This window comes from Phascolarctos cinereus, unplaced genomic scaffold (assembly GCF_003287225.1).
Source record: "Phascolarctos cinereus isolate Bilbo 61053 unplaced genomic scaffold, phaCin_HiC Scaffold_726;HRSCAF=1367, whole genome shotgun sequence".
NCBI classification, from domain to species: Eukaryota; Metazoa; Chordata; class Mammalia; order Diprotodontia; family Phascolarctidae; genus Phascolarctos; species Phascolarctos cinereus.
In genome coordinates, this window is record NW_027556098.1 from 361,078,317 (window position 1) to 361,105,486 (window position 27,170).

Consider the following 27,170-nt stretch of genomic DNA (forward strand, 5'->3'; position numbering starts at 1 on the left):
CTACAAATACTGTCAGCCTGACCTGCCTATTTCCTCTTGCTCTCCCTTTAAATGTTGTTAATACTTGAACACTGAACTGGAATGATCTCTTTAATTTCAGTATATTTCAGTACTTCTGTGTTGACCCCTCCATCATGATGCTAAAAGAGTAAGTCTCAATCAGAGTAAATAAACATTAAGTGCCTACTATGTGCCGGGCACTGTGCAAAGTGCTGGAGATACAGAGATAAGCATAAAACAGTCTCCGCCCTCAAAGAGCTCACAGTCTAATGGGGGAGACCACACATAAAAAGAAGCTGAAAGGGGTGGGGAGCGCCAAGCTCAGGGGCCAGGCTGGGAAATGACCTGAGGAGGTAAGAGTTTACAGGTTGATTTCATCTTGCAGAATGATGTGTTTCTGAAGATGAAGAAGTCCAAGAAAGCAGCCAGGTGGGAAATGAAAGGTGAAGGATAATACAGCCAGTAGGCAAGGAGCCAGAAAAGGACCAAAAGGTTTTATTCTCTCCATAGTATAGTATCTGTAGTCTCCTATTTGCTGGAATCTCTAGAATGTATTCCCTACGAATGGCAGGAGTCCTTCTTGGGGCGGTTAGGTGGCACAGTGAATAGAGCACTGGCCCTGGAGTCAGGAGGCCCTGAGTTCAAATATGACCTCAGACCAAACACTTGACACTAGATGTGTGACCCTGGGCAAGTCGCTTAACCCCAATTGCCAAAAAAGGAAAAAAAGTCCTTCTCCTTTATATCAAGGAAATTGTACTGCCACCCAGGAAGCGTAATGGAGCTATCCAAGTCCTCCCTTCCCTTGTTATGGATCCTCTATATGTGCCTTCCAAATAGAGGTTCTCACTGGGAACAAAGTGAAGGAGACAAAATAAACAGTTAATGGAATTCCCCTTTGCCTTTCAAAGATGTCTTTGTGTTCTCACGAGTGGTTTTTTTTTTAATTGGACTATCTTAGAGGAAGTCTACTGGTGATAAAAAGATGTTAAAAAACACAGCAAGCAAAACACAAACAAAATAACCAATGATTGTAACCCAGAACATCCGGTCTTTCAGCAACTCCTTTTCAAAGCAGCTAAATACAGTGAAACCTACAGTCATCCCGGTCAAGCCACCAGCAATGTGAGCTACACGGACACCTTGGGAGGAAAAAGAAAAAAGAAGAATTAAGTAAAGAAACTCACATTACATGTTATTTATAGTCCTTAAGCATATGGAGCCCAGTGCAAACAAGCATCTGAGAGAAACTCTGCTAGCTGATTGGACATGGGTGTCCCCATCCTCTTACAACCAGACCAAAGAACACAGACCAAAATATGCAGAGGCAGAGATATGTCACTTTGGCCCACTGTCCAGGGTCCTGCAGAAGACCAGCCACTTTCCGTGACTCCCCAATCATTAGCTTCACTTCCAGTAAGGCCAGCCAGGAGACCAGGACCTAAGAACTTATGTGAGCAAAGTCTGCAGGACCACCACCCAACCTGCATTAACGAGACACCGTGTTTCTCAATCACAGGGATATAACCACACTTCCATATAGAAGAAACATATTGTAAAACAATCTGTAATACAGTCTATCTGTCAAAAACCATTCTTCTGTGGACTGGAGATTGTTTATTCAATTTTGATAAGTTAAATATAGCAGAGCCAAGATTATCATCATAGAAGCAAAAATTTAGAGGTAGAAGGGATCCTAAAGGTCATCTGGTCTAACTCCCTCATTTTACAGAAAAGGAAAATGTCCAGAGAGGAGGACTTGCCCTAGGAGATAAGTAATAAATAGCAGAACTAAGATTCAAACCCAGGGACTCTTTTTCCCTCCACTAGAGCATATTTCCAGAATAGAATCCTGAGGAATGCAGAACATGGGAAAGCTCCCCTCTCCTGTATCTGTAATAACCCCCAGAACTGCAGGGGGAGACAAGGCTGTGCAAGAGAGCCCCAGTTCTACCAGGGAGGGGGCAGGGCTAGAAAAAGCAAGAAAGATACCATCACCAACCAATTGGTGACCCCATTGCTATCGGGTCATACATCCTCACTACCTAAATAGTCACTAAGTTACACTTGATTGGAGGAGGAAGAAGAAACCTGGGCAATCTTGAGCAATTGCTTCTAGGGTGTTGCCACCCTAACATCAATCAGTCTGTGACGCCCCTGGTCATTTTGTGCCTCAGAGGTGGGGGGTGTCGAGCCTAGTCCTTGGGGCTTTGAGGGATAAGAGATAGACATCATCACTTGCTAAGGCAGCATTTGGTGACTGAGCTGCAGGCCATAAGCCTCTTGTAGCTTCCTCTGGCACAAAAATAGAGGTCAAGACTAGGATACTTAACAGCAATAAATAGAACTTACCGGGGGCCCACCTGGAGAAGCCACAAATTTTCTGAAGAAGGCAAGTCCCATGTCAAATGCAACTAGAAGGAAAAGCAGGCTGGTGAAGCCCTGATAGTCCATATGACATTTCCTAAATGCTACCCAAAACACCCCTTGTCCTCTCTAAAATGCCAGTGCTATCCTGACAAAGGCAACATGGCCACAGAATCTGAAGAAGGGGTTAGGACCAAATGACAAATTTTATATTTCAGGGGCCAGGACCAAGGTGGACTCTGGCCCTAGCATTTGAGAATAGCTTAAAAAAAAATGCAGCGTTAACACTTGACATCTCACCTCGTGTGCCCGGTCTCTATTTGAGGGATTCATGGTGTCCCAAGAGGTAAAAAGGTACAGGCCTGGTGTTAGGGAAAAGCTAAGGAATGTTTCATCAGCCCAGCTAATACGTAATTGATGCCCGACTTCAAGAATTTTATCAATGCTGCAGTCATGCAATGGAAACAGAGGTCACGGCCCTGGTAGGATTCTCATTCTTGTCATTACAATCAACCTAGATATGGAATACTAGATCTTGTCTATAGAATCTAACATGGCCACGTGGTCATTCAAAGCATCCTCTTGTCTGGTCTTTCAACTGACATTTAGAATGCAAAGTGCCCTTGCTGATGAAATATGGACAAAGCATACATAAGGTGATGACCTAGGGAAGTAGTTGTGTGCTCTGATAACTTCCTTTCTATGCCAAATTGTTTAAAAGAAAACACCCTGATTACTTTGCCACAGGGCAGAATTCCTCACCCAAACTGTCTTTGCAACTTTGAATATCCTAATTTTTTTAGTAACCGGACTTGAATCACTTTTTCCCTAGTTCTCTCTTGGCCATGCTTATGAATCCTCAACTATCTTTTCCTGCTTTTCAAAGTTTGGTCCTGCATCGTTCTAGCCTCTGAAGACACTTAGGGACTCCAGCTCTTCTGCCTAAACCTTTACTTGTCATTTATTTTCCTCCCAGACATACAGGACAGCATGATTTCAGCCTGAGTTTCCAATTGTTAAAAAAAAAAATCATCATGAGAAACTTAAGGCTCTTTTTTTTTAAAGACTTGCCTTCATAAAGATTCATCTTTTCCCAAACCGAAAAATCTGTTATTTCTCTTGTCTTTTCTTGAGGAAAAGTCATTTTATAGCCCATTGATTATTTTAAAATATACTCAATAGTTATGTACGTTGGGGGGGAAGAGGATGGGGAGATGGAGGATACAAAGGAGGAGGGTACAGGCAGAGTCTAATCACCATTGTACTTCACAATTAAGGTATACAACCAATTTAACCAAGAACTATTAAAATATACATTCCCAAGGAAATTGAATTCAAGTGTTTTCTGTATTTCTTTTTTAATTAATTACTCAAGGTTTATTATAACATCCTGAGTTTCTGAAGTGTCAGTGTTTCCTTCCCCATCTCTAAGGGATCCAGAAACTTCAGAAATGCTCAATGTGAGTGTGGCAAGGAATGGACAAGATTGGGTAGCCCCTCTTGAAAAGTTTTGTTTTCTTAATTCACTGCTTTTGACGAATCTCATAAATGGCACAGGTACTTTCTAAAGTGAAGGATCTCAGAGATGAATAAAATCAATGCTTCCCTCTCCCCACCCCCACCCCCGACCATGGAGGATTTTGAAGTGTTTTTTTATTCTCAAAGGAAAATCATCCTATATATTACCCTACAGTGACATGTTTTTATGAAAAGCCATTTGAAGATCCATTGACAAGAAGACAAAGCCACATTTTTTCTGTGGAGTTGTTAGTTCTTTGATTTCTGAATCTTCATAACTCGGATTGTTAGAAAGCTTCTTGCTAAGTCTGGGAACTGTCAGCCTCCCTGACACTTATTATTATTAATAATAATAATAATTTGTTTTTTTGTTTTGTTTTGTTTTTTAGGCAGTTGGGGTTAAGTGACTTGCCCAGGGTCACACAGCTAGTAAGTGTCAAGTGTTTGGTCTGAGGTGGGATTTGAACTCAGGTCTGGTGCTCTATCCACCCTGCCACCTAGCTGCCCCTAATAATAATAATTGTTGTTGAGTGCTTTCAGTCTTGTCTGACTCTCTGTGACCCTATTTGAGGCAAACATACTGGAGTGGTTTGCCATTTCCTTCTCCGGCTCATTTTACAGTTGAGGAAACTGAGGCAAACCTCAGTGACTTGCCTAGGGTCACCCAGCTGGTAAATGTCTGAGTCTGGTTTTGAACATGACCCCAGGACCAGCGCTCTAACCATTGTACCACCTCACTGCCCAATGATAATAATAGCTAGTATTTATATAGTGCTTATTATGTGCTAGGCACTGTGCTAAGTGCTTTACAAATATGATCTCATTTGATTGTCATAACCACCCTGGGAGGTAGATGCTATTATTATCCCCATTTTACAAATGAGGAAACTGAGGTAAACAGAGGTGAAGTGATTTGTCCAAGGTCACACAGTAAGTATCTGAGATCAGATTTGAACTCAGGTTTTCCTGACTCCAGGCTGGCACTTTTATCTATCATACTACCATGCTCTCCCAAACTCATTGTAGCGCAGACCAGAGAAGAGCACAGGCTAACTCGGACATGCTTCTCTTCCTTGCTTCCTGCCAAAATTCTCCCCTTTTAATTTGTTTTTTGCGCAAAGAATCATATAAAAGTGCCCAAAGTCTATAGTTTAACCAGATGAGGAATTTTATCTCCCAGGGAAAAATCAGTGTTTTTAAAATGTTTATTTTCATCCAAAGGAATATGTGGCTCGTACTTTCATCATCAAACTGAATCTTTCTCTCCTCCAAAGCAGTTGTCCTTGTTCCCGTAGTAATTCTTAACATCAGAAATAATTAAACCCTTGACACCAATTAACAAAATCAGTTTTTGCTCAACATGGAATATGGCATTCACAGGGAAATGACACCAACCCCATCACATCTGGACTCCTGCCATAGAATCAGAGGACTTTTTTTTTTTAATTAGAAGGGACATTAGAGATTGAGTCTGGTGACAAATGAAAGAAGGAAATCCAAAGAGAGATTGGGTTCCACTTTCCACCACTTCTCTCTGCAGCCTATCTTTCAAGGTTCTACTCTAAATCCACCTCCTCCAGGAAGCCTTTCCTGATGACTTCAGACCACACTGACCTCTTATTCTCTGAACTTCCACAGCACTTCACTGTCTTTTCATCCTGCTTCCCTCTCCATGTGTGTTGGTCACAGCACCCCAACTAGGCTGTAACTCCTAGAGGCCAGGACCCTATGTCACAGAGGCTTAAGAGGTCATTTTGACTGGTCTCCTACCTTTACAAGGAAGTATCTAAATTCCAGAGACCTAGGAGACTTTCTCAAGGTTACACAGATTATAAAAGTAGCAAAGCTGAGATTTGAACCTAGTGTTGGTTAGGACTTTTTCCTTTCGCTCATAATAAACAATCCACAAGAACTTCATATTGCTTCAGAAAACCAAAAGGAGAAATTTGATCTCCAGCCCTATTTGTCACCATTAAAAAACACACAAACAAAACTGAGTACCTACTGTGTACATAAACAACCAAGAATTCTAACTTTTAGGGGGAAAAAAATTTAAAAAGTGAGCTGAGTGCAGTTCAAGCTGAGAATCAAGAGACCTGAGTTCCAGCCTCACCCCTAACCTGCTTGGGCAAGTCATTTCCCAACTAGGGTTCTCTATTTTCTCCATTATAAAATAAGGGTTTGGGTTATCTCTAAAGTCTGATCTGAAATTTCTGTAAAATTCTGTGAACCTACACGTATTGGGTGATTGTTACAAAAGGAATTTAATCCTCCTCCTACTAATTAAAATTTAATTGAGAAAGAAGGAAAGCAGGACCAAAGCTAATGAACTTGGGGAGGAAGGCACCGTATCTTCACTTGTTTAGTTCTTTTGAGTCTGCTTTTAAAGGTTAGGGGATTATGAGTAGGATTTTGCCCATTGATTTGTTTATTTGATTCTTTTTGTTGGCAGCTATGTCTACAATAACAAATATATCTTTAAAAATGTGATTCACCTTATAAAAATTTGTGGGTTGTTTTTTCCAAGAGTATATCTGTTGTGTAAAGTGAAATTTATTTTACCTGTACTTTGGGGGGTTTGTGGGAAGTTAAAAAGTGGGGAAGATAAATGTTTTCATACCTAAAATTCTCTATAGAAAGATCTAGCATAGTAAAGGTTAAAGCTGGAAAGGATCTTTAATTTTGTTTTGGTTTTGGTTTTGTTTTGTTTTGGGGGGGTTAATTAATTTATTTTGATTTATCAATAATCACTTCCATAAGCTTTTGAGTTTTAAATTTTTCTCCTCCTCTCTCCTCACCTCCCTCCCCAAGATGGCCTGCAATCTGATATAGACTATACATATACATTCCTATTAAACATATTTTCACATTAGTGATGTTATAAGTAAGAATTAGAACCAAGAGGAAACAAAACACCAGAAAGAGGAAACAAAACACAACAGAAGAAAAAAAAATAGCAAATAGTATGCTTCTATCTACATTCAAACTCCGTAGTTCTTTCTCTGGATGTGGATAGCATTTGCCATCATGAGGCCTTTGGAGATGTCTTAGATCCTTGCATTGCTAAGAAGGATTGTCTATCAATATTAGTCATCACACAACGTGGCTGTTACTGTGTACAACGTTCTCCTTGTTCTGCTCACTTCACTCAGCATCAGACCATACAAGTCTTGGAAAAGATTTTAACGGTAAGATAAGTCAACTCCTCCCTCATTTTAGAGGTGAGGATGTGCAGAGGAGTGTGGGGACTTTCCTTAGATTAGTCACACAGGTAGGAGAAACAGAGCTGGAATTCAGACCCAGGTGCTCTGACCCCAAAGCCAGAGCTCCCTTTCTTGCCCTGCCCTGATCTAAACAGGGCCACATACTCACCTAACTGCACAGTTGCATCCACACAAAATGTTCAGGCTATGATGGAAAAGGCTGTAGATGGCTCAGTCACTGTCCAAGCCATGGAACGATGCTGTGAAGCAAGAACTATTACCCTCTGCAGTTACTTAAAGAGAAGTTGAAAAACATTTTGGGACAAGACTATTTTTTCCTGACTTCCTTTTCAAATATAGTCAGTCTGTTATTAGCTGAGCCAGTATTGGGAGAAGGAAACTATAGATAAATGAAATCCACTCATATGCCATCCAAAGATGTATGTCAAAGTCACAAGTTCTGATGGAACTCCCTAACAAGAATTCAAATGTATTTGAGACGCACTCCCTCTTCTGACTTTTGAGGTGTGTCGTAATAGTAACCCACATTTCTGTGGTGATATAAGGTTTACAGGGCATTTTCCCCACAAGAACCTTGTGGGGGTAGATAGCATAAGTATCATTATCCACCTTTTACAGATGAAGAAACTGAGGCCCAGAGAGGAAAAGTGACTTGCCCAGGGTATCGTAAATGATAGGGGCAAGTATTCAAAACCTAATCTTCTGACTTGAAACACAACACACTTTTTCCCCTGCCTAGAGCATAATCTCCCCAGTTCTATAACCTCTGAAATTTGATTTGGAATTATCTCCTGAGAGAGTTTGCAGCCCTATGGTTACCTCTTACAGAACCTGTGGCAGAGTCTTTGACCCTGGAATTCCTATACCACCACTCAACATCACCACCATTCGCCAATCCAAATCCTATCCTTCTAGGGCAGTCATTCCTACTTCATGGCTCATAGCAATGGTCCAACTGGTTCACTTTAAATTCCTTAGCAACACCTTAAGCAGTAAATAATTGTAAAGAACATTATGAGTAGTATATTAAATTACCCCAGGGATTCACAAGATATTTTGTTGTTGTTGCGCTGAAAGGGGTTCAAGGAACAAAAAACGTGGGGAGGCATGGCTCAGGGGTCTATTCTCAGCACACCTTCAGCTGGTCTGTTATTAGAAATGCTTTTTTGCAGTTCCAATTGTTTTCTGATGATAAGGGATGAAATGGTACAATATGGGAATGGCCATTACGCAGTCTGGTTTAGGACTGTGCTATTCAGTTTGAAGGCACTTAACACATAGAAGTCTTGGGCCAATTGGAAAGAACGTTGGACTTGAAGCAAACAATGCAGGTCCAAACCCTAGCCCTGATATTCACCCCCCAGGGCATGTGACCTCTCTGGGCCTATTTATCTGGAAAATAAGAGTGTTGGACTAACTGATCTCCAAAGTCCCTTCCACCTCAGCCCTCTGAGCATAAACTGGGCTCGGATGTCTCCAAGCTTTTAATCGTGCTGTCCCTTTGCCTACAGTGCCCTCCTACTTCATTCCGTTAAATTCCTTCCTGACCTTCCAATTCCAAATCAAATTACAGCTTCTTCAGGAAGTCTTCCTTGATGATTTTTCCTATCAGTAATGACCTTCCCCCTTCAGACACAGCATCTCTCTTATACATTTGCTGTAATAATAATAACTGGCATTTATATAACACTTTAACATTTGCTGAGGGCTCCGCATCCATCATCTCTTTTGAGGCACATAACAAGCCTTTGAGGCAAGTGCCACAATTATTATAAACACCATTTTACAAGTGAGGAAGCCAAGACGGATGGAAGTCAAGTGCCTTGCTCGATATCACCTAGCTAACTGGTATCAGAGGCTGAATTTGAACCTAGGTCTTTGGCTGCTACTCTGGCTTTCTATCTCCTCTGGTTTTTGTGTCTCAGCCCTGACTGAGGAAGCTTTTCTAGGGCAAAGATTGGTTCTTGTCTAAATATTGTACCTTCCCCAGGATCAGTAAGTAGATATTCATAAATGTTATTGGGCGAGCATGGATAATTGAAAGACAAAAAATAATCAGGAAATTTCTATTGAGCCTCTTACTTTAAAAGCAATGTGAGAGATGCAAGATACAAAAAATAAAGCAGTGAATGGTTGAGTCTGGGACTTTTATTCACCCCTTTCAAGCTCTGGTTGTGGTGGCTTCCTGATAAGAACAACAGGGAATGTCAGCAGAGGATGAGAGTAGCAGCAGAAGATAGGTCAGGCATGGGGACATGGGAATCCCTCCATCTCTAAACCTTTTGTTCAGGGTCTGAAAATTTAATCAGACTACTTAATGAGTGAGTAGGAACTGTTTTGGACTTCTGTGATGAAGTTGGTTTAGATCTAAGATCTAAAACTGGGTCTAGGTTTACTGAGAATGATCTATGTAACATGCAGCCTTTTTTTTTTAGTACTATAGGAAAAACTTTAATGACTCCAATAAGCAAAATTTTAAAAATACTTTCATAATGGAAGCCTGCTACTGAAGTTTGTTTGTCAAGAAAGACCATAATTCTTTTTTTTTTTGGTGAGGTAAGTGGGGTTAAGTGACTTGCCCAGAGTCACCCAGCTAGTGAGTGTTATGTGTCTGAGGCCAGACAGATCCTCCTGACTCCAGGGCCAGTGCCCTATCCACTGTGCCACCTAACTGCCCCAACATCATAATTCTTTTTTTTTTTTTGCTTTTTAAAAATTAATTTATTTTAATTTATCAATAATTACTTCCATAAGGTTTTGAGTTTTAAATGTTTCTCCCCCTCCCTCCCCAAGACGGTGCACAATCTGATATAAGCTATACATATACATTTCTATTAAACATATTTTCACATTAGTGATGTTATAAGTAAGAATTAGAACCAATAGGAGGAACCACCAGAAAGAGGAAACAAAACACAATAGAAGAAAAAAATAGCAAATAGTATGCTTCAATCTGCATTCAAACTCCATAGTTCTTTCTTTGGATGTGGATAGCATTTTCCATCACGAGGCCTTTGGAGATGTCTCAGATCCTTGTATGGCTGAGAAGGGTTAAATCTATCAAAGTTAGTCATTGCACAAGTGGCTGTTACCATGTACAATGTTCTCCTGGTTCTGCTCACTTCACTCAGCATCAGATCATACAAGTCTTTCCAGGTGTTTCTGAAGTCCACCTGCTCATCATTTCTTATAGCACAATATTCCATGACATTCATATACCACAACTTGCTCAGCCATTCCCCAATTGATAGGCATCCTCTCAATTTCCAATTCTTTGCCACCACCAAAAGAGTTGCTATAAGTATTTTTGTACATGTGGGTGCTTTTCCCATTTGTATGATCTCTGTGGGATATAGCCCTAGAAATGCTATTGCTGGGTCAAAGGGTATGTATTTTTTTATAGCCCTTTGGGCATAGTTCCAAATTGCTCTCCAGAATGGTTGGATCATTTCACAACTCCACCAACAATGCATCAGTGTTCCAATTTTCCCACATCTTCTCCAACATTTATCATTTTCCTGTTTTGTCATGTTGGCCAATCTGATAGGTGTGACGTAGTAACTCTGAGTTGTTTTGATTTGCATTTCTCTAATCAATAGTGATTTAGAGCATTTTTTCATATGACTATAGATGACTTTAATTTCTTCATCTGAGAACTGTTTTGACCATTTATCAATTGGGGAATGACTTGTATTCTTATAAATTTGACTTAATTCTCTATATATTTTAGAAATAAGTCCCTTATCAGAGAGACTAGTTGTAAAAATTCTTTCCCAATTTTCTACTTCCTTCTAATCTTGGTTGCATTGGCTTTGTTTGTGCAAAAACTTTTCAATTTAATGTAATCAAAGTTATCCATTTTGCTTTTCATAATGTTCTCTATCTCCTGTTTGGTCATGAATTCTTCTGTTCTCCATAAATCTGATAGGTAAACTATTCCTTGCTCTCCCAGTTTGCTTACAGTATCAGCCTTTATATCTAAATCATGAGCCCATTTTGACTTTATTTTGGTATATGGTGTGAGATTTTGATCTATGCCTAGTTTCTTTCATACTCTTTTCCAGTTTTCCCAGCAGTTTTTGTCAAAGAGTGAGTTCTTATCCCAGAAGCTGGGGTCTTTGGGTTTATCAAATAATAGATTACTATAGTCATTGACTACTGTGTCTTGCATACTTAACCTATTCCACTGATCCACCACTCTATTTCTTAGCCAGTACCAAGCAGTTTTGATGATTGCTGCTTTATAATACAATTTAAGATCTGGAATGCTAGGCCACCTTGCCCTGCATTTTTTTCATTAGTTCCTTGATATTCTGGACCTTTTTTCCAAATGAATCTTGTTATTATTTTTTCTAACTCTATAAAAATTTTTTGGTAGTTTGATTGGTATGGCACTGAATAAGTAAATTAGCTTAGGTAGAATTGTCATTTTTATTATATTAGCTCAGCCTACCCATGAGCAACTGATGTTTTTCCAATTATTTAGATCTGACTTTATTTGTGTGAAAAGTGTTTTGTAATTGTGTTCATATAGTTCCTGGGTTTGTTTCAGTAGGTAGACTCCTAAATATTTTATAATGTCTACAGTAACTTTAAATGGCATTTCTCTTTCTATCTCTTGCTGTTGGGCTTTGTTGGTAATATATAGAAATGTCGATGTTTTATGTGGGTTTATTTTATAGCCTGCAGCTTTGCTAAATTTATTATTTCAAGTAGTTTTTTTATACCTGATTCTCTAGAATTCTCTAAGTTTTTAATCCATTCTGCCATCCGCTTCCATTTTATGGGAGAGTTCACCCCATTTATATTCACAGTTATGATTACTATCTGTGTCTTTCTCTCCATCCTTCCCCTCCTCCCCCGTTTATGCTTTTCTTTCTCCTTTCTCCTTTTCTTTCCTCATTAGTGTTTTGTTTTTGGCCACCACCTCCCTCAGTCCCACCTCTCTTCTATTAGCCTCCTCCCTTTTCTTCCTCTATACCCTTACTACTTCTTCCCTCCTTTCTATCCCCCCACCCTTTCTTTCCCCTTTTCCTTCCTACTGCCTATAGGGCAAGTTAGATTTCTATATCTAACTGATTATGTTATTCCCTTCTTGAGCCAAATCTGATGAGAATAAGGTTCAAACAATACTCATCTCCCTCCCTTCTTTCCCTCTACTGTAAAAGGTTTTTGTGGCTTTTCCTGTAATGTAATTTACCCTTGTCTGCCTCCTCCTTTCCTTTTCTCTCAGTACATTTTCTTAGATCAGATTAATCCACTTACTTGGATCCATGTAACCCACTTGATTAGAATTTTTTTTATTGTTACATCAAAGTCAACTTATACCCACTCCCTTTATGTATACCCTTTTAACATGGTGTAACAACAATACAGTTCTCAGGAGTTACAAGTGTCATCTTCCCTTGTATGGATGTAAACAGTTTGCCCTTATTAATAACATGTTGTTTCTTTCTGTCCCGTTTACCTTTTTATGTCTCTCTTGAGGCTCGTATTTGAAGATCAAATTTTCTGTTGAGCTCTGGTCTTTTTATGAGGAAGGTTTGGAAGTCTCCTATTTTGTTGAATATCCATCTCCTCCCCTGAAAAATTATGCTCATTTCCGCTGGGTAGTTGATCCTTGGTTGTAATCCAAGCTCCTTTGCCTTACGGAATATCATATTCCATGCCCTATGGTCTTTTAATGTAGAAGCTGCAAAGTCCTGTGTAATCCTGACTGTGGTTCTGTGATATTTAAATTGCTTCTTTCTGGCTGCTTGCAATATTTTCTCTTTGACCTGGTAATTTTGGGATTCGGCTGCTATATTCCTTGGCATTTTCAATTTGGGATTTCTTTCAGGAGGTGATCGGTGGATTCTTTCTATGGCTATTTTACTCTCTGGTTCTAGGACCTCAGGTATGCCAGCCTCTTAAGAAAGGTCTTAGAAGAAATTTTTCTGGCTACCTTAATCCACAAATTCATCAAAAAAAAAACAGCCTTGGGAATATATCTACAAGTTAGGCAAAAGCTACTAGCTGTCAACTTAGCCTCCCTGGGACTCAAAGTAAAATGAGAATTTTCTATTAAATGATAACTGGGGGTCTATTCCATATCTAAAAGTACAAAAGGGCCACTCTGAAGTCAGGCAGGTAATGGCTACCATTTACATATCGCCTACTATGTGCTAGGAATTGTGCTAAACACTTTGCAAATATTTCATTTTAGTCTCACAGAACTCTTAGGAGGTAGTATGATTGTTGTCTCCATTTTACAGATGATGAAACTGAGGCAAAGCGAGGTTAACTGGTTTGGCCAGGGTCTCACAGCTATTAAGTGTCTGAAGCCATATTTGCACTCAGGCCATCCTGATTCCAGGTTCAAGCAGTTCTATCTATTGTACCACCTAGTACCTAGGTGAGGGAAGGTCTTTTACTCCAAGCTAAGATTCAGGGGTGGGCAGCTAGGTGTCCTAGTGGATAGAACAACAGCCCTGGAGCCAGGAGAACCTGAGTTCAAATCAGACTTCAGGCACTTAATAGCTGTGTGTCCCCGGGCAATTCACTAAATTCTGTTTGCCTCAGTTCATCTGCAAAATGAGCTGGAGAAGGAAACAGCAAACCACTCCAGTATCTTTGCCAAAAAAAACCCTAAATGGGGTCATGGAGAGTCAGACAAGACTAAAACAACTCATCAATAGCAAAGATTCAGAGTTAGATGATGTAGATGATACAATATAGTGAGAAAGGTGACAAATTGTATTTTTAAGCTTTTATTTTTTTCAAAGGACCAAAAGCTTCTTCTAAAAGAATTATTTACTTTACTATTAAAAGTTAACAGTTTAAAGAAGTAGTTATTATTCATATTAAAATAACACCAAGAAAGCATGTTAAGTTTTTCTCCTAATTAAACACACCCACAATTTATGCTTTGCGGTTTGGAGTAAGTAACCAAAATACACTGTGGTCATCTCATATCAGCATACCTAAGTTACACATTCAGTTTTTTGTGTGTGTGCGCGCACGCGCGTGCGTGTACAGTGTATTTGTGTGTGTGTGTTATTTTGCATTTTGCATCTTTTTTAACTTTTAAAGAAATTTTAATTGTATTTTTTGGGTTACATTTTAAGTTTTGAACTATCTCGCTCTCCTTCCCTCCCCATCTTGCACCAGAAAAGGCCACTATTTGACACAGACATATATAACACAGATATATATATGTATATATAGGCCTATTATGTAAACCCATACTATGCATACGTCTATTTATCAGTTCTCTCTCTGGAAGTGGGGTAGCATCTTCCCTCATAGGTCTTTTGTAGTTGATTTGACATACAGTTTTTTACGAGGTGGTATAACTACATTGAACTTTTAAAACTAAAAAATGTAAAATAGCAAAAAGATAAAATACTTACAAATGAACAGGATGAGCGTTAGTCTGAAAAATCCAAACAAAGGAACCATGCTTTTAAAATTCTTGCCAGGAGAAAAGGACAAAAGTATAAGATACTATATATGATCAGAAAACATCTCAGTTCATCAGCCTCTTCATAATCATCAACATAAAACATGAGTTTACTATTAATATTGCTTATGTTTCTCTAGCGTCATAGGGGTACAAAGTACTTTACATCCATTATTTCATTTATATCCATTCATTTACATTCCATATTTACATCCATTATTTCATTCAGTGCAATAAAATGTGTATACATGTATTACTATTCACATTGTAGATTGAGAAATGGAAGTTCAGAAGATTAAGTGATTGATTTGCCCAAAGGAATAAGTAGGTAGGAGAGTAGCACTTGCTACTAACTGGCCATCTGGCAAAAGAAAGCGTTGTTTAAGGCACTGCAAGCATACCAACTAAAGAGAATATAAAGTTTCCATCCTCACGTATTTGACCACATTATTTCTTCCTTCCCTTTCAAGTTAACCAGAACCCTATTCCCAGGGAAGCAGCCTGAATTTTGTTTGTTTTAGTTGATTTCCATATTTGGAAGAGATTTGATAATAATCCCATTCATTTTCCCCTCTGGTTGTATTTTTAAAATATGTCTATTCAGGATTTGGCCCTGTTTAGAAACAAATGTTTGCCACTCGTGTTACACTCCAGTTGAATATGTATGTTCAGTAAATACTGATAACAATTATCATCCCTGAACCAAATACCAGTAAAAAAAGAAATCTGCCAATTGGTATTCCCCATTCCCTGGAAAGGTTCTTACCACTAAAACGTTCATAAAATAGCCTCCCGTGAGAGCATAGACTCCTCCTGAAGCCCCCACTAGAGCTTGGAAAGGTTCACAGACAGAACTTCCAAGAGATCCTGCACAAATGAAAGAAATTCAGAGAATCAGAGGTGTATCAAAAGTGAAAGCACCACAGGGAGGCTGAAAGGGAGGCTGTTGCTATGGCTACATGGTCTACAGGTCTCCCCACCTCAGGTCTTCCTCCTCTCTGACTTCATCCTTCTCCTAATGCACAGCCCTGATCTTGTCACTCATTCCTTTACCCAAAACTCTTCAATGGCTGCTCCTTATTGGAAAGTTCAAACATTAGGCCAAGTTCTGTCCCTCCCTCCGGCTTTATCTCATTGGCCCTGCACGCTATACTCTCGTATACTTCTCTTGGTTTTCCCTCCCTGTTGAACACTTTCCCCACTTCCACACTTTGGTTCACACTGTTCCTCACATGCAACACCCATCCTCCCATCTCTACCCGCCCATCGGAGACCCAGATCCAAGGCCACTTCTCTAAGATGCCGTCCTTAATCCTGCTCATCCACAGTCCCAAGCTGAAAACGACCATTCTCTCCCCAGATTTGTTGTATCATGGGATTATATCATCAGGGATCATCTAGCCTAGTGCCTTGATGTTAGAAATGAGAAAACAAACCCAAAGAGATTAAGTGACTCGCCAAAGCCTACAAAGGCGGCTGTTGTCTTTTGTTCTCAGAAAGGACCAAAATGACATCACTATGTTGGGGTCAAGGACAGTGTGTCCAACTGTGGCTGATCAGACCAATAGGAGCTCAGAAGGTTCCACCATAGGTTGGGCACAAAGAGTCCACACGAGCATTTGGACTGGAGATGTCTCTAAATTTGTGGATCTTCTAGTAAATAGCAGGGTCAGGATTTGAACCCAGGCCCTCAGTTTCAAATCTTATATGTTCTGTGTCATATCCCCTCTACTTGACTGTGAACCATCCGAGGACAGGGACCCAGTCTTATTTTTCTTTGTATCTCTCCTAACACCTAACACAATGAGGGACATACTGTACTTCATAAATGTTAAATAAAGTAATTGAACTAAGAGCCACATTTCTCTAGAATACAGTGGAAGTTCAAGATGTTTTTGCTATCTGCTGATATTTTAACACACCAGCAAAGACCTCCAAATTTATTATTTCCAATCTTGGATATCAAATAGAAGCAATACATATGAAAAGGGCCTGACATCTCAAGGCAGGGCTCTTCAAGCTAACTAATCACCATGGTATATTCTGAATATGCTTTCCTCTACATTACTTAGTTCTCCTCCTTGATCTCTGCCTTTTCCCATGTCCTTCTTTGCTCAGCCTCAGTGGCTCCCTTTGGCCTGTGACATCAAATTCAAATTCCTCAGCCTGGTTAGTAAAAAGGGAGCCCACCCCTGCAATCCAGCCTTATTTAATCATCTACGTTTCTATAGTGCTTTTAAGATGGATGAAAAGTTTTCCTCACAACAGTTGTCACTCTCATTTTACAAATGAGTATACTGAGGCTGGCAGGTTGAGCTATTTGCCTGATGTCCCACACCTATAGAGTTGCTAAGTGAGGATTAGAACCTAGCTCTCCTGTTTCCAATGCTCTTCTTACACCCCCTCATGCTGCTGCTCCCCACTGCTTTCCTGCCTTATCCCAGCATCCACTGGGGGAAGAGAGCCTTACCATCTTCTCAATGTGCCATTGTCGTTTCCATGGTCACACCTGTACACACACCAGTCTCTCTTCTCCCGTCATGGATGTCAAGCACAGGTCCTGACTTCTCTCTATCTCTTCCTTTGGCTACTATGGGAGTCGTTCATCACTACCACACAATGACCCCCTTCGTGACTTTTCTAATGGCTCCAGATACATTCATTTTATTTCCTGAACTCTCTGGGAGTAGGACCATGTCTTGTCACTTCTGTACCCCTAGAGCCCCCAGCACTGCATGGGGCACATAGTCATGCTTGATAAAGGCCATATTGATTCAAACATAGACTACATTCCCAAAAGATCTTTTTGAAAAGGGGGGGGGAGGACATAGCTATACATAAAACAAAGAGAATTACTGTTTTAGAATATATTTCCCTATGGAAAAGGTTTTTTCCCATTTAAGTTTTAAAAGTTTCATTTTTAGCCATTGCTATTCTCTGACTTCATCAATTTCATTGATATTGTCTGAGAACACAATTATAGGCTGCACTTGGAGTTTTATACAAGCCAAATATGAAGGAAAAATTCAGTCTACCCCTACCAGTGTGCTATCTGTTGGTTGCTTTCTTAACTCTGTCCACCCTGGACATTGAGTTTGTGTCTGTCCCCAGAATACTGACCTGCAAACACTCCTGACAGGTAGACCAGCCCCACTCGATGACCTTTGTGAACCATTTCCAAGGGAAGTCCCAAAAGAAGCTGCATAAGTACATTTCCACAAATATGCTGAAACCTGCGAGTGAAAACAGGAATTTTATCACCAGTGTGTGGATATGGAAGCTGGTGATGTCATCAGCAAACCACTCAGCAGCTTTCTCTGAGGGATTACACAGGCCTGGGGATATTGTCTCAGCTTTATAGGTATGCTTAACCCAGAGGCTGCCATCAATTTTACTGCTGGCATTTGATAACAGTGTAGTTTGAAGTTTTTTGTTTTTGTTTTGTGCTCAGGAGTCTGTAGAAAAAAGAATTGTAGCCAAAAGAGACCTCAGCGGTGCTCTAGTTCAACCTATAACTGACCAGTCACCCCTTTCACAATATACTCAATCTGTGCTGTTCATCCAACCCTCCAGTGATGGAGAATCATCATCATCATTATCATCATCATCATCATCATCATCACCACCATCCATATGGAACTTTAAAGTTTTCAAAGAACTTTATATAAATTTTCTCATTGGGCAAGTCACTTGACCTCTCTGAGGCTGTTCTGGTGACTAACAGGCTTGTCACTTCTGTGACTGCCATGGAAAGGGGGGTTTGACCTGATTCAACTTTCCTTCAAAGTTCCTGTTTGCTTTTCACTCAGAGTCCTCATGGGACTGAGCAGTGACTGAGACACAGACATAAGATAGAGCTCAAGAGACATTCCAATGCCCCTCTCCCACATCTAGAACTGTAACCAACAGAGTTGCTATCATGGGGACTGGGGAGGGGGGGGAAAAGGGGAAGAACCCTGCCCTAGGCACATTCACATACATGCCTAGTGTTTTTTGAATGAATACATAAGTGAAAAAGTAAATTTTATTCCCCAAGGGCTATTGGGGATAAGGTACAGGCAGGCTAGAGAGCAGGCTGAATCACCCAGAACCGGAAAGCTGACATCCCCAGGGTGAGAAGGAATCTTCATTGTAGTAGAGAAAACACTTGGCCTTGGGATCAGATGGGTTGAGTTAAAGATCCAGGTCTCTACTTAATAGCTGTTTGACCTTAGACAAGTTACTTTATTTCTCTAGGCTTCCAATTCTTCTTGGATGAGCTGGAAAAGGAAACAGCAAACCATTCCAATATCTTTGCCACAAGAAAATCCCAAATGACTTCACAAAGAGTCAGACAAACTGAACAACAACCAAACCTTCTGTCTCTGACCTTCTGTTTAGTTTTGAGTTAAAATTCCTTGCATTTTCAGAACAATGTTGATTTTCATCTAATTCCCACCAGTCCTTCACACAGCCAGGTGGCACAGGGAATAGAAAGTCAGATGTGCAGGCAAGAATCAATCAATCAATAAGCATTTATTAAATGCTTACTATGTGCCAGACACTGTGCTCAGGCAGGAAGATGTGAGTTAAAATCCTGCCTCCTACCTTTATGAGCTATGTGATCCTGGGCAAGTCACTTAACTCCATCTGACTCAGTTCCTCATCCATAAAACAGTAGCACCTACCTTACAGGGTTATTGTGAGGATCAAATGGGATAGCATATGCAAAGCACTTTGCAAACCTTAAAGTTTTACGTACATACTAAGTATGATTATTATTAAATGCCCCCTCCTCTGTGAAATCTTCCCAAACTGGTTTCTCCCTTATCTATCACCTATAACACTAATTTTGATACTTAATCATAAAGTGATGTAATCAACAGGGCTGATGGAGACCTCAGAGATTATCCAATCCTGCCCCTTTAGTTCATAGATAAGGAAACTGAAGATCCAAAAGGTGACCGCCCAAAGTCACAGTGTCAGAGAAAGGGTTCATATGCTGCCGCAGGTTACTTAACAGTATGTGAGTCTGGTCTCCCCACCTCAATCTGTAGTTCTTGAGAAAAAGGACTTTATTTCATCTGTCTTTTGCATTTTCCACAGTACCCAGAACCTATTATTGTAGGTGTTCAGCAAATTGAGTTGTAAAGGCCACATAACTTGGTCCAAAGAATCTCAGGTCTTAATGACTATGACCTTGGGTTGCTGGGAAAAGAGGCCAAGAACCTGAGACCCTATTTCTGGCTGTGGACACTACTAGCCATTGGCCCAAAGTGTGTTGTCACCTGAAGCCTGCTGTCTCTAGCATTGGCTCTCATTATTAGCATATTGTAATTGCTAGGATATACACACAAGATTACAAAAAAGCAGTCTGCACTGAAGAAAAGCTAGGTAAAATGAAATGGGTAGCCTTCCAAGCAAGACTGGCTACATCTGAGTCCTTGAAGATGAGGTAAATGTGTTTGTTGGAGCTCACTAAACGGTGAGAAGAACAGGATGGGTAACACGATCTAGTTCAAAGGGAAAATGCAAAAAGAAACAGACTAAGAAAAACAAGATTTGGTTTTGAAGTTTATAGGACTTAGGATATAGAACTAGATAAGGAGCTTTAAAGATCATCTAGTCTAACTCTCTTCATTTAACAGATGAGGAAACTGAGACACAGTGAGAGAAATAACTTGACCCCAAATCATCTATGTAGCTAAGTAGCAGAGCTGTGGGACTTCTGTGCGGTACTATCTCTCCCCATGAATGTTACATATATGCATTTACATATATATGCATATGTATACATACATATATATTACATATAAACATATAAAACATTCTTTATAACAGTCAGCATCAGTTCCCATCTTATTTCTTACCCAACATGCACCATCATGTAAGAGATGAACCTCCAAGCTTGCTTCCTCTTGTCTGGCCGATAAATGAATGGACTCTCCCAGATGCCCATTTCTGGAGTGTTCCACTCTTCCTGGGGCTTCCAGAAGGTGTAGTAAACGAAAATACCAAGCTGGCAAAAACAGTGACAAATAATGTCAATGATACTTCATCCAAGTCCAAATAGTGGCCCAGCTAAGCCCATAGATAGAGTGCCTTTATTTAAAATGGGGTGGCTGCTAAACAAGGTGCCCTACAATAGATGGTCAGGAATAACAAGACAGAGATCATATGATCATTGCATGCCCTTCCCCAACCCTGTGTATCATACTTCCTCCAGATACTAGTAGTCAGTGGAGTCAAGGCCAGCCCTAGACAAAATTGTGAAATTATCCAAATGTATCTTCAGTATATTGAACCTACTCCTGCTCTGTTTTGCACTTCTCTTTTATCCATTCCTACTCTGTTTTTCATTCACTCTAGACATTCTCCTCTGTCCTTACCAGAATCTGTTCTTGGGGAGAAAAAGCCTGTTATCAGTCATTTAAACTTTAGTGTGACCTTAAGACATTATATTAGTCTCATTTTGGCATGCTTAGTAAGCACTTCACTGTTTTTTCATTCATTCATTAGAGGTGAGTATCACTGAACAGATTTGGAGCAAGGGGTGGTTCTGGGAAAGACATCACTGCATCCTTGAAATCATATGGCAAAAGCAGCCTCCATAGTTACTTTGCCTAAGCATCAAGTCACTTTGAATGGCATCACCACTCTATCTGTGGTTAAATCCTTTGAGAAATGTCATTTAATCTCTTAGCAAATGTGTGGGCAGGAACTCTTAAGTAATTATAATGACTGCTCTTGGTCCCCAGAGCAGATTTTGAAACATAGCTTCCCCCTTCTTTCAGCTGAGAGATATACTGTCAGAACAAAGTCACTTTATAAGTGGTTTTTGCTTATTTGTTTGTTGCTGTTATTACGACAAGGGAGGGGTCAGTGTTGGGGTCCTGGGTGGGGGGGATTCTAGAATTGACTTTGATGTAAAAATAAAAGGCTGAACTTTATTTTTAAAGTAAGCTGAATTCTGAGATTATCCTCGCCAAAGAATTGTTGGGATAAAGAGATGGGGGTAAAAGTGATGTGGGAAACAAAGCCAAAGCAACTAAGATTAGAAGGAAGGTAGAAAATTGGGATAGAATTTTTACAACCAGTCTCTCTGATAAGGGTCTCATTTCTAAAATATATAGAGAATTAAGTCAAATCTACAAGAATACAAGTCATTCCCCAATTGATAAATGGTCAAAGGATATGAACAGGCACTTCTCAGATGAAGAAATTAAAGTCATCTATAGTCATATGAAAAAATGCTCTAAATCACTATTGATTAGAGAAATACAAATCAAAACAACTCTGAGGTACCACATCACACCTATCAGATTGGCCAACATGACAAAACAGGAAAACAGGAAAATGGTAAATGTTGGAGAAGATGTGGGAAAATTGGAATGCTAATACATTGTTGGTGGAGTTGTGAAATGATCCAACCATTTTGGAGAACAATTTGGAACTATGCCCAAAGGGCTATAAAAATGTACATACCCTTTCACCCAACAATAGCACTTCTAGGGCTATATCCCAAAGAGATCATACAAATGAGAAAAGGACCCACATGTACAAAAATATTCATAGCAGCTTTTTTTGTGGTGGCAAAGAATTGGAAATTGAGAGGATGCCCATCAATTGGGGAATGGCTGAGCAAGTTGTGGTAAATGAATGTAATGGAATACTATTGTGCTATAAGAAATGATGATCAGGTGGATTTTAGAAAAACTTGGAAAGACTTGTATGATCTGATGCTGAGTGAAGTGAGCAGAACCAAGAGAATGATGTACACAGTAACAGCCATGTTGTGCGATGACTAATATTGATAAACTTAACCCTTTCCAGCAATACAAGGATCTAAGATATCTCCAAAGGCCTCGTGATGGAAAATGCCATCCCCATCCAAAGAAAGAATCGTGGAAATTGAATTGCTATTTTTTTCTCTTCTGTTGAGTTTTGTTTCCTATTTCTGGTGGTTCCTCCTATTGGTTCTAATTTTTACTTACAACATCACTAATGTGAAAATATGTTTAATAGGAATGTATATGTATAGCCTATATCAAATTGTAGGCCGTCTTGGGGAGGGTGTTGGGGAGGAAGGGGGAGAAAAATTTTAAACTCAAAAGCATATGGAAGTAATTGTTGAAAAATCAAAATAAGTTAATAAAAATTTTTTTAAAAAGTGATGTGGGAGATTGGTAGTTCCCTTCCATCATGACTTTAGGTAATTGATCACCAATCAGAATTTAGATGCAGTTAGTCAAAGCCACAAAAACCTGCCAGAGGCCCTAGCCATCAGTCTGCTTCAGAACTGACTCCTGTATTCTCTGCACTTGGAGATTTGAGAATTCTTTATTTGCTCAAGAAAAGTGCTAACTCAGAGAGACTTGCTAGAAAAACATTTCAGAGGGAGACACATGTCCTTGGCTGGGCAGAGAGGAAATCTAGTCCTGAACACCAGTAGGAAACACTTACCAGGACCTCTAGATAGCAGGTTGGTGATTTGTTCCTATAGGGGGTGATGTCTGCACACATTGATTAATAAAGTTCAATTGCATTCATTGAGAAGCATAAGTCTAATTGGTGTTTCTGTCACACCAATTGATATACCTAACTGATAAGTAATTGGTAAATTAGTTTTAAATAAGTGCACCATGGGTTACCAAAGGCAATGTTACTATATTGCAAAGTACAGGAAGAGAATATGGTCTATAAAGACTAAAGGTAGAAAGGGGGCAGATTATTAAGAGATTTTTTTTAATTTATATTTTATCCTAGAGGTAATAGGGGGCTACTAAAATGTATTGAGTAGTAGAATAATATTGGGGAAAGTATTATACCAGGCATCAAAGGAAGTCTGGGTTTGAATCTCATTTAACTTTATAAGTCTTGGTTCCCTTTGTAAAATGAGAACAAGAATAATTGTTCTACCTCTCACAAGTTGGTTATGAGGGACAATGGAAAATAATGTACATAATGCTCATTATAAATTAATATATAAATTTCAACTATTATTGTATCAGCAAATCTCTAGATACAGACCTCAACTTCAGGTTACCAGGCCCTGTCCCAACCTGGGGAGAAGTTAATCCATTCACTTTGGGGGGTTACTCTCCAGGGCTGAGGAATCCTTATTGATCGGTGACAGTGAAAACTTACCTAGCCTACCACATCTATCTAGCCCCAGTCCACACTTTGCATCTCGCCTAGCCATCGATAGGACGAGCGGGATCTATTGAAGCAAGCATCTCGCAATCTACCCTGCCATAAGGATTCTGGTCTCCTTTTCTTGAGCCCCTTGCTCTGGGAACAGTGATCTAGTCAATACCACCATCGTTCCTGGCACAGGCATGACAAGCTATTGCCCCTATGGCTCTGCTCACATTTCCTCTGACTGACCTGGTCCAAAACTCCCTTACCTGACCACCCCTCCTCAGTGCTAGAATGTAAGAATCTTGAGGGAAGAAGCTGGCTTACTTTAGCATTTGTATTCCCAACAGTTAGTACAGTACCTAGTACATAGTGGGTATTTGATAAGTTAGGACTGATTGATTGTTACAAAGGGATTTCTCTTTGGGAATAGGTGGCACATATGACTTCTGAGGTCCCTTCAGATACTAACATTCGATGATGAAGATGCTCTCCCAGTAGATATCAGTGACAAAGGAGAGTAGGAAGAGAAAATGAGATGGTTGTCAGATAAGGTCCAAAACATGAGGCTCTGCTTGACTTCCATGCAGTCCAGAAAAGACTACACATTAAGCTCTAATCTTTTCAGCTACATTTGTGTACAGGTAACAATCAACCTTGCTATCCATTTTTAATACAAATAATAAACATGTAGACTATGCCTATTTCATGACAGAAACTATCATCTATACCTACAAATTCAGATTTCAGAGACTTGGGGGGGGAACATGCAAATCTTATTCTGCTTACTAATTATTCTTATTATTCTACTCCAATCTTTTCAGTGTAAACATGAAACTAATCTCTTAATATATAAAAATTTACACATCACTATATTTCTTTCTTCAATTGACTCAGACTCAAGCTCATACATTTTCCCAACCCCAACTAATCCCCATTCAAAGGATCATATGTAGAGAACTGGAAGGAACCACAGGGGTCAGTCAGCTGACATTTATTAAGCACTTATTGTGTGCCAGGTGTTATTCTAAGCACCAGGAATATGAATAAAAATAAAAAGAGTAAAAAAAAAGTGATGTGGGAGGAGGCATTAAGCCAGGACTAAGAAGGACAGGAAGAAAGAAGAACATGGAAAAGTCTGAGGACTGAGCTGGAGAGAGCATCTGGTCATTACTTGGTAAAGATTCTGTCTGTCACTTATCTTTTCTGCTCCAGGTTCATTCCATCCCCTGTCCCTTGTAGATGTAAGCAGCAGGGTTTGTTTCTGTTCCTTAGGGATGCTTATCTAAGGACTCTCTCTCATCCTCTTCTTCCCCCCTTCCTCCCCATAAGCACATATCTACCTGGAGAATGCTGATGATGGCAATGAACACAGGGGGTGGGAAACATCTGGCTCTCTGCCAGTAGATTCCTCCAGCACCTGGAGGAAGGATCCACTTTGAGATGGGATTGTGGACCTTTTGACACCACATATTAAGTATGTGTCCCTTTCTTTCCTTCCTTGGCTGATTCCCTATTTCTTTCTTCTCTTTCTTTTTCTTGTATTCCTCCACATTCTGATGCCTCCTCCCCATCTCCACCAAATCCTCAGGGATCATTCTTCTGAGTCATCTCACCACTTGCCAAATCATAGGTGTATATCAGGATAAAACACATGACTATAGCTATAGACTTGGAGCAGGGGCCAGCACCCTCATTGGCAGAATACCCAGGGGTTTTGCCCCTGGTTCATTGGCTAGATTTGGCTTCCCTGCCTCTTCCCTTCTGGGGTGAGGGCTAGCAGCGTGATGATTCAACTAACTGATCTCCAGGTGCCTAGCACTATCATAATCTCTACAGCCTCATCACCATGTGTGTAATTGTGACAAAATGCCAGGGGCATCTCCAAAGAGAAGACTCCCAGTAGGAGTCATCAGCCTCAATCACTGCTGTCACCTAAAGCACTATAGGCAAGTAAGCATCCTCTTCAGCCTGTGGCATTCAAAGATCTCCTACCTGTCCTCAAAGGCCTCATCCTACCTGTCAGCCCTTACTTCTCCTACTCCCTATATAGCAATATGGGAGTGGAGGGTATTAATGGATGAGCAGGAAGGGCCTCAATGTAGCCGCTATGTCTCTGAACTCTTGAGGTCTCATGACTAATCTATAAGCAAAGATAGTACGTTCTAATCATAAGAAACTTTGTTGATGAAAAGGCTCTGTAGGTCAAAACAATATAGGAGACCCCCAAGAATATTTTCTGAGACATCAGAAAAGATTAGGATGATCATCTGAAAATACCACCAGATAGCTAAAATAGTATATAACACACTCTAAGCTCACAGTTTTCAGAGCTAGAGGGGATCTTGTGGGTCACGGAGTCCCACTCCTTCATTTTACTGATAAACTGAAGACCAGAGAAGGGAAGTGATATGATACATCCAGAACTGGAAAGTTATCTAGTGCAAACTTCCAGTCTTGGAGGGACGGTGGGAGAAGGGAATATACATTTAAATAGCACATACTATGAGCCCTCTATACAGTGCTAGGCACTGTGCTAAGCACTTTACGCACATATCTCATTTAATCCTCACAACAACCTTGGGAGGTAAGTGCTATTATTATCATCCCCATTTTACAGTTGAGGAAACTAAAGCAAACAGAGGTTAAGTGACTTGCCCAATGTCACACAGCTAGTATGTCGTGAGGTTAGATTTGAATTCAAATCTTCCTGGTGTCCGATCCAGTGCCACTTAGCTGCTTCACTAACTAGCTAACTAACTAAGGGGATTCACTACCTTCCCAGGTAACACATAACACTTTGAGACAGCTCTAATTGTAAAGTAGTTTTTCCTTAGATTAAGCCAAAGTCTGCCTCCTGTAATTTCCTCAAGTTCTGCCCTGTGATGCTGAGCAAAACCAATCTAACCCTCTTTCCACACGATATCACATTTATAAAGTGATTTTAAATCTCTGGAAGAGTTGAAGGAATTAAGATGATGACAGGGAGGAGAGGATCCAACCTGAACTCTAGCTGGGATGGCAGGAAGACAGCCAGAGAGACCTCTGCCAAGAGGTCACAGTGGGCTCTGGGGTCCTAGAAGGAGCCAGTGAAACATAAGCCAGCTCTCCCTCTAACCCACTGGTCACTTTCCAGAATATCCTTCCTCAGTTAATTCTCTGAAAGTGGAGACTTTCTGTATCTGCCTAACATCTCAAAGAATACCAGGTCCAGAAAATAGCCACCACATTTTAAAAAACTATTATTAATATGATATATAATTATAATAATATATTAATATAATAATGGTTTCTTGGTTCTTGAATTTTTGTTGCTTCTCATAAATTGGCAAAAAGGAAGAGATGCTAGACTTAAAGCTCAGCCCAGGGACCCTGCGACCAGCCAGGGGTGGGGAACCTGCAGCCTTAAGGCTGCAAGTGGCCTTTTAGGTCCTTGGGTGCAGCCTTTTGACCAAGTCCACATTTTACAGAACAAATCCTTTTATTAACTGTGATGTTTGGAT

The 27,170-nt window shown here is 40.1% G+C and overlaps 1 protein-coding gene across 1 annotated transcript; it reads right to left on the reverse strand.

Moving 5' to 3' along the window:
* Positions 1-879: 879 nt before the first annotated feature.
* On the reverse strand, positions 880-25,448 carry RHBDL2 (rhomboid like 2). The gene is made up of 7 exons (XM_078145465.1): positions 25,011-25,448; positions 20,400-20,548; positions 17,671-17,783; positions 15,317-15,417; positions 14,501-14,561; positions 2,349-2,414; positions 880-1,142 (listed from the first exon to the last, which is right to left on the reverse strand). Exons 1-7 carry the CDS (start codon positions 25,263-25,265, stop codon positions 958-960), a joined length of 930 nt encoding a protein of 309 aa, XP_078001591.1. The 5' UTR covers positions 25,266-25,448; the 3' UTR covers positions 880-957.
* Between the last annotated feature and the right edge of the window lie 1,722 nt (positions 25,449-27,170).

Bases quoted from the DNA above. Each gene is read 5' to 3' on its own strand.
- RHBDL2 (XM_078145465.1), bottom strand. From the start codon at position 25,265: ATGATCCCTGAGGATTTGGTGGAGATGGGGAGGAGGCATCAGAATGTG. The intron at 20,549-25,010 runs GTAGATATGTGC...TGTTTTTGCCAG, and splicing joins CCATCATCAGCATTCTCCAG to CTTGGTATTTTCGTTTACTA. The intron at 1,143-2,348 runs GTTCTATTTATT...TTTCCTCCCAAG, and splicing joins TCCAGGTGGGCCCCCGGTAA to GTGTCCGTGTAGCTCACATT.